This window comes from Neltuma alba, unplaced genomic scaffold, assembly GCF_004799145.2.
Source record: "Neltuma alba isolate B1F8T4 unplaced genomic scaffold, ASM479914v2 tig00005225_pilon, whole genome shotgun sequence".
Taxonomy (NCBI): Eukaryota; Viridiplantae; Streptophyta; class Magnoliopsida; order Fabales; family Fabaceae; genus Neltuma; species Neltuma alba.
In genome coordinates this window covers 662-8,348 of record NW_021634025.1, presented here as the reverse complement: position 1 = coordinate 8,348, position 7,687 = coordinate 662, and the positions used below count along the sequence as shown (strand labels likewise).

At 37.3% G+C, this 7,687-nt stretch overlaps 1 protein-coding gene across 3 annotated transcripts; it reads left to right on the top strand.

Annotated features, from left to right (window-relative positions):
• Positions 1-463: 463 nt before the first annotated feature.
• LOC114747150 (probable LRR receptor-like serine/threonine-protein kinase At2g23950) lies at positions 464-5,626 on the top strand. 3 transcript variants are annotated; one of them, XM_028935444.1, is made up of 13 exons: positions 464-553; positions 742-1,027; positions 1,110-1,242; positions 1,329-1,400; positions 1,610-1,753; positions 2,045-2,116; positions 2,291-2,350; positions 2,486-2,586; positions 2,692-2,823; positions 2,903-3,247; positions 3,608-3,987; positions 4,393-4,831; positions 5,415-5,626. In XM_028935444.1, exons 2-12 carry the CDS (start codon positions 934-936, stop codon positions 4,795-4,797), a joined length of 1,938 nt encoding a protein of 645 aa, XP_028791277.1. In that variant the 5' UTR covers positions 464-553; positions 742-933; the 3' UTR covers positions 4,798-4,831; positions 5,415-5,626. The 3 variants fall into 3 exon arrangements, with proteins under 3 accessions (XP_028791277.1, XP_028791274.1, XP_028791275.1); XM_028935441.1 differs by lacking the exon at positions 5,415-5,626 and having other exon boundaries at positions 4,393-5,315; XM_028935442.1 differs by lacking the exon at positions 5,415-5,626 and having other exon boundaries at positions 729-1,027; positions 4,393-5,315.
• The last annotated feature ends 2,061 nt before the right edge of the window (positions 5,627-7,687 follow it).

Here is a 7,687-nt window from a genome sequence, read left to right as displayed (position 1 = left end):
AAGTCGAGAAAGAACGGAGAAACCATATAAAAAAACACTGAATCAAAAAAGTAACCCCCCACTTTCTCTTTTTCCCCATGGTTAAACTTTTCCTCGTTCTTTTCCCAACTCACAAGTACTTCGGGTTCAGATTATTGCAATGATAATAATACCTAGTAATGACTTGCATTCCCCCAAAAGAGCACACTGGAAGATAGATAATGCTTATTAATCAATTAATGAAATGATTAAGGGAACTTCTTGCGTGTTTACTAGTAGGAGCACTTTGGCATGGGCTGGAAAAGATAGATAAGACCTCGTAAAAGACAACAAAATGATGAGGATGCCTTGGAGGGCTGAGTAGAGGGTATCAGAGTATTGTCTTAGGCTATCAAAATCAATGCAGATGCAGTGCTAGCAAAATGCTCCCCTTTAGTGTGTTATCAACCTCTGATGGACGTTTTGATTCCCGTGTGCCTCTGTCTTGTGTTCTGGCTTGTGCAAGAGCAGAGGAGAAGATATAAAGAGGCAGTAGTATATGGTATGGTCATGGGAGAAGCAGTGAGTCCAACTGGTACGTCTCTCTCTCTCTCTCTCTATCTGAGGAGTACCCACTCCCTCAGTCACGTCTCTCTCTCTCAAATTCTGCGCACACTAGCACTAGCCATCTCTGACAACTCGTATCACCCACCTGATTCGCTTATTTTTCTTTTCTTTTCTTTTTTCCTTCTCTCCTTTCTTTTGTGCAGATTGTTGAAAAAGGCAGAGGGGGTGGTGACTGAAAAAGGCCGTTTGAGAGGTCCAAGAAAGCACAAGAGAGGAGCAGCAACCTAAGGAAGGACACACTGTCAAAAAGAAGAAAACCGCGCTCGGATAATCGTTGTGGCCTTTGTTTATGTGAGTTCTGCTTTAGCGGCTTTGTGAGCTTATGCCCACCACCTTTGTTCCTTAATTATGCCTTTCGGTTCGGCTGTTCTGCTTCTTCTTCTCCTCTTCTTCCTCTCCTGTGCTGGACTTTGTTTCTCTTCCGAGCCTCGCAACCATGAAGGTTTGTTTAGTTTGCTCTCTCCTTAATCTCCGTGCTTTGTGCTAAACTTCTTTTATTCGGGATTCAACTATTTATTTTGCAGTGGAGGCTTTGATGAGCATAAGAAATGCTCTGACTGACCCGCATGGAGTTTTAAGCAACTGGGATGAGAACTCGGTGGACCCTTGCAGTTGGGCTATGATCACCTGTTCTGCTGATTCACTTGTCATAGGCCTGTGAGTTCTCCTCCTCCTACTCCTCATCCTCTTGCAGTTGGGCTATGATCACACGTTTGAAATTCCAATATTTTTGGGTTTTGCAGGGGAGCTCCTAGCCAGTCTCTTTCTGGAACTCTATCAGGAGCAATCGCAAATCTGACAAATCTTCGACAAGTGTAAGGAACATGGAACCATAGTTTATTTTCGTTACTTCGTTTGCTGTGTCTTGTTCTGGTTTCTTTTCCATTTCTACAAACCTTTGCCACCTACCAGCCATGAAGCTCTCAAGTCGCTATCTGGGAAACCATGTCATATTTTTCATTTCTGACTGATTACTGAAATCCATTTTTTTAAAATTTTATTCTGCTTTGTTGGTTTATTATAGTTTACTGCAGAACAACAATATCTCTGGCAAAATCCCACCTGAGCTTGGTGCCCTTCCTAAGCTTCAAACTCTTGATCTTTCCAATAATGGATTCACTGGGGCGATTCCAGGGTCTATGAGTCGGCTGAATAGTCTCCAGTACTTGTAAGTAATTTTCAAATCTCTTGTTCTTTATTCTTAATAAAAGTTTGTTAAACGCTATTCGCATTGTAGCTGTTTACCTACATGAGATCGTGCTATCCTTTCTCTGTGTAACTTAATTGTTTCTAATGTATCATTTGCTGCTGAATTTCTTCTTTTAGTTTTATTCGGTGAAGAGTTTGTTCTCGTGTATTTGAGCAGGAATGAAGTGAATATATCTTTTCTTTGATGGTTGATTTTCGCTTCACATGTTCTAATGTAATGCTTTGTTTTCTTGGTCCAAAACGAGAGTAGGAGGCTGAACAACAATAGTCTATCTGGCCCATTTCCTGTGTCACTGTCCAAAATCCCGCAGCTTTCTTTCTTGTGAGTATCGGTTTCTCAGTTATTCTGTCACAACTTGTTTGTTTACATTCTCACGTCCAAATGTCTCGGAAATTCAACAAACTTGCTTCTCGCTGAATTCTTCCCAGTTTGTCAAGATTTTTCTGTCTTTTGCTTTTTGTCGAGACGCTGATATACTAGTCCTATTTCATACAGAGACTTGTCTTACAACAATCTCAGTGGACCATTACCCGCGTCTCCAGCCAGAACATTCAAGTGTGTCGTCTCTTTCATTTTCCTTTCTGTACTAATGGGTCTTTCTTTGATGTTCTATTATTTAATTTAATTTAAGAATTTAATAATTTCCGTTTGGCCTGAGGTTTTTGTTATGGTTCACTGTTATTCATGCAGCGTCGTGGGAAATCCCTTAATTTGTGGAAGCAGTTCTACTGAAGGTTGCTATCGATCAGCAACCCTCACACCTGCTCCTTTCACTCTAACACTGTCACAAGGTAGCCTTTTTTCTTCGGAAAAAAAATTGTACATTCATCCTTTTACATCCTCTTTTATTATTCGGCACCACGGGTTCGTAACCAACATAGATTTTCTCTTTGCAGGAAATCACAAGTCCAAGAAGCTAGCAATTGCACTTGGAGTCAGTCTCAGCTTTGCTAGCATCATACTCCTGTCTTTTGGGATCTTATGGTACAGGAAGAGACTGCAGACCCAAGCCATCCTACACATCAATGGTAAGTAAAGCTTGAACGACAGTTCTTTATTGCTAGGTAAAGAAGCTGTAATAATAGCCGTATGCTGGTGTTATTGCAGATTGTCAAGAAGAGGGGCTTGTTAGATTGGGAAATCTCAAAAGTTTTACTTTTAGAGAGCTCCAACATGCAACAGATAATTTCAACTCCAGGAACATACTTGGTGCGGGAGGTTTTGGCAATGTTTATCAGGGGAGGCTTGGAGATGGGACAATGGTGGCAGTGAAAAGGCTGAAGGATGTAAGTGGAGGTGCTGGTGAATTGCAGTTTCGAACAGAACTGGAGTTGATCAGCTTGGCAGTTCACCGTAATTTACTTCGTTTGATTGGATTTTGTGCTACACCTAATGAAAAGCTTCTGGTTTATCCTTATATGTCTAATGGCAGTGTGGCTTCGAGGCTTAGAGGTTGGTAATGTTTTCTTCACACAACTGGTGTTTCTTATGAAGATTGTGTGATCGTATGTTGGTGATCGCTATTTTAGTATTCCTCTGTTTGACCGAGAATTTGTCATCAATTATATATCTATATCTTTGACCTGACTGTTTCTTGACACACTGGGCAATGTAGTTTCAATTCCTAGTTGATTTCGAAGATAATTTGTGAACCTCTGGCAATTAACAAGTGATGTTAGAAACCAGTTCTAAGGAGTGACGTGTGGAAAGCTATTTCCTATAGAACCTCACTAGCCTCATTTTGTTCGCCTTCAATATTTTGTTTATGACAAGACATTCCTCAGCAATTAACTTGTAATGCATAACTTGTAGGCAAACCTTCTTTGGATTGGAACACAAGAAAGAGGATAGCCATTGGAGCCGCGAGAGGTCTTCTATATCTTCATGAGCAATGTGATCCAAAGATAATACACAGAGATGTAAAGGCTGCTAATGTGCTTCTGGATGACTATTTTGAGGCTGTTGTAGGTGATTTTGGGCTTGCAAAACTCCTTGACCATGATGTCTCTCATGTCACAACTGCTGTCCGTGGCACCGTGGGCCACATTGCACCAGAATACCTCTCCACTGGCCAATCTTCAGAGAAAACTGATGTATTTGGATTTGGCATTCTGTTGTTAGAGCTTATGACTGGAATGACAGCCCTTGAGTTTGGGAAAACAGTTAATCAAAAGGGCGCTATCCTGGAGTGGGTAAGTTTATTCTGCAACGTGAAACTGTTGATTTAATTCCATTATTTTGGGGTTTTTGACAAGACAAATTACTAGCCCATATACTAATTTGAATTTCCCTGAACACACATGATTTCATGTTTGTGTCTAAATTGGGATACAACTTGGGGGTTTGAATTAAAATGTTTTTCACAAAGCAAGAAGATATCTCGGATTGTTATCATGTCTGACTTGTAAAGTTTTGTGTCACATGGCTTTTTATATCTCTAAATCATTGATGTTCCTCATGTCAGTTTGTGAAAGTTGTGTAGTTGAAGAAGGTCACCTGTCAAGTTTGTTCTCCTTGAAATTGTTATCTGATGATTGCCTAAAAAAGCAATATCAATGCTGAGACGGGAGATTAATGTTGTCTGTATGTCTTGACAGGTTAAGAAAATACAGCATGAAAAGAAACTTGAAGTATTGGTAGACAAAGGGCTAGGTAGTCACTGTGACTGGATAGAGGTGGGAGAGATGTTACAAGTAGCTTTACTCTGTACTCAATATTTGCCAGCCCACCGCCCTAAAATGTCTGAAGTGGTCCGGATGCTCGAAGGCGATGGCCTCGCAGAGAAATGGGCGGCATCACATAATCATGGTGGCCTTAGCATGAACTCCTTTCACAGCAACAGCAACAACAGTTCATCATCCCGTCCTACCACCACTGCGCCAAATTCAAAACATGATGACCACGCTCATGATCGTTCCCACATGTTTGGCATGGCAGTGGATGATGATGATGATGTACATTCTTTGGATTCCTATGCCATGGAACTCTCTGGTCCAAGATGAACGGAGAAACAGAAGCAAGATGATATTTTTTCAGGTCATAATCAAAAATTCTTTGATGGGGGTATATCAACTTTACTTTTTTACCCCCGGGATATAATGGTGTGTACAGACTTGTTATGAAATTTGATCATCTAGGGCTTGCACTGTAATTGTAAATAGTATTAAGTATTGTTCATGTTAATGAGTTTCTGGATGGAGTGTTCAAGATTCCAAAAAAGCAGGTGGGTGGATGTGCAACACTGTAAAAAGAGTGGAAGGAAGAACATCATGGGATTCTCAAGCTAAGTCTGAAGCAGGACATGAGTTTTTTGTTGATGATGTTCAGTTCAAGTTTTAGCCGTTAGATGTCATTTTCAATCCATGCTTTTGCAGGGTCACGCGCCACTTTTCTTGCTGTCTCTTTTATTTCTTCTTTCTTCTTTTAGGCTTTACTCTCTCTTTGGTTGTGTCATTACTTATTTTTACATAAAATAGAAGTGGGAGAAAAACGTTGAAACATGTGCAGATTTTCTTCCCAAGTTTGCTTCCTTTTGTTCTTGGTGTCACCTTTTATACTTTATTTATGAAATGTGCTTTTATTGGCATGTATTAATTAGCATATTCTGGTTTTGTTCCAGTTGGGAATACCTTCCATGTTGAGTGGGGCGACCAACAAAGTCGCATATGTTTGATAAAAAGAAGAAAGTGACGTGGGAAAATACGAGAATTTGAATTTGTATTGGGCGCTGGCAACTTGAGGATTGTGGTAAACAAATTGGTCTAGGGGAATAAACTTAAGAATATATGTCTTTGTTGGAATTGTTTAATTTCAATTGGGCAATTTTTTTCTTTTTCATTGTTTATTCTGGCATTCTCAGATTGCATATATTGTTTGTTGTTGAGTAATTTATATGAAAATAATTTCGGATGAGATTTCTAAATTCTAACATTTCTAACTCTCCTATTGGAGATTTCGATTCAAGCTTCTTGGATTTGTAAACTCTATGCGAGCAGAGGGCTTTTTTTTATTTTTTTTAAATGTCAGTAAGGAACCAAAATCTTTAATCGACAATTTAAAATTTTGGAATCTTAAAATGTAATTATTTTTCTTATGTTGGCACAAACCGTTATACCATACGGCGACAACGACCACCATAAAAACATCATTTGTGAGCATTATTAGGGGAATAAATCAAAGCAGCATTTTCTGAAATTTCAGGAAGAAGGAATAAGTATTAGATGGGGATAGACTAAACTTGATGTTGATTCAAGCATATTTAATTTAAGACAGTGCCAAGGCACAATGAATTGTCTTAGTGGAAGAATGGAATATGTCAAATATGTACTCCAAACCTTTCAGAGAAACTTAAATTTACTGGCCAAAAAATTTGGAATGGAATTTCATTTGAGCCATTTTTCCTTAATTGGAAAAAGGGGAAAAAATAATAATAAATTGATGGGAAAACTTTAAAAGAGTAGAGTAGCAGAAGCCTGTCCTTCTCCAATATTTCAGGCATGCCAATGGATTCATTCTGCATGAGACCACCACAAATTTTGGATTCTAATTACCTCTGGAAATTCTAAGAGGCTCAACATCTGATCATTCTGATTAATTACTTAACTATCTAATGAAATTTCGCATTCTAAATTATAAAACAAAGAAGAATCAAAAGGCTCCTTCTGCGTTTGCATTTCTTCTCTCTCCCTTCGTTTTTTCCTGCAGATAACAACGAACAATTACGTAAGCTTCAAACCCTCTCTCTCTCTAAATTATTATATATTGCTTCTTAGAATTTGAATCTTCCAGTAGGTTTCCTCAAATGTTGTTTTTCTCAAAGGGATTTTTCTCATGATCTTAATGATTTGTTGTTTTGTGGATTCTTAGTTAAAACAACGAAAAAAAGGTCCTTTTTTCTTTTGGTTTTCATTATCTTATTTTTCTTGAACATGTGATTATTCAACAAGCTCCATTCACAAGGATTTTTAAATTTTTGATTCATGCAATGAGACAAACTTGGTGAGCTGATGATGATATCCCTTAGAAACCTTAAGTCATCGATAAGTTTGGGTGGGATATTAATAGATGGTGAGGTTCAAGCTTTCTTATATAACTGGGGGAAAAAAAAAAGGAAAATAAAAAAGATTTCGATTTGCATTTTCAAATTGCATAAAGTATGAGAAATGAATTATCAGTGTGAGTTATTAGAATTTTATATTTTATGAAATTATATATTAGCCACTTGAATTCTTAAAAATCCATGATAGGGACAATTATTATTAAAAAAAAAACAGAGAGAAGCTGAGAAGCTGTATAAAAAGAAGGCATCTTAAGAAATAAGAAGGAAAAAATAATTCACTTTTCAATATATTAGGACATGAATGATTAGCCTTTGATTTTGTTTTGCCGAATGTGTGTGTGTAAATTTTTGAGGGAAATTTGGTTAAAAAATCTCTGTTGGAAAAATTAATTGGCTAAAAAAACCTAAATTTGAGTGCATGCAATTATGATATGTGAATGTAACTTTTCTTTCGTTGTGTATAAATGATTTTTGTATTGATAATTATTGCACATCATTGATGATATGTTGCATATAACGGAAGAAAAGTTACACTTACAGATTATAGTTGCACTCATTGAAATTTAGGTTCTTTTAGCTAATTAAATTTTCAAATAAGGACTTTGGACCAAATTTCCCAGTTTTCTAACTTTTTTAATAAAATATTATTGTTTCGAGCCAATCTTGACCCTTCAATTAATTCAGACCGTACACAATTAATTTGTTTATCAAAAAATACAAACCCATTCTAAATAAGTCTCTTTTTTTTTGTCAAACTATTCTAAATAAGTCTAAATTGTGTAAATTGAATAAATATTATTTGTTTCCAGTCAATCTTGACCCTTCAATTAATT

Excerpts from the sequence above, each read along its gene's own strand:
- LOC114747150 (XM_028935444.1), top strand. The coding sequence starts at position 934 with ATGCCTTTCGGTTCGGCTGTTCTGCTTCTTCTTCTCCTCTTCTTCCTC. Across the intron at positions 1,028-1,109 it reads CGAGCCTCGCAACCATGAAG|TGGAGGCTTTGATGAGCATA; the intron begins GTTTGTTTAGTT and ends TTTATTTTGCAG. Across the intron at positions 3,988-4,392 it reads AGGGCGCTATCCTGGAGTGG|GTTAAGAAAATACAGCATGA; the intron begins GTAAGTTTATTC and ends ATGTCTTGACAG.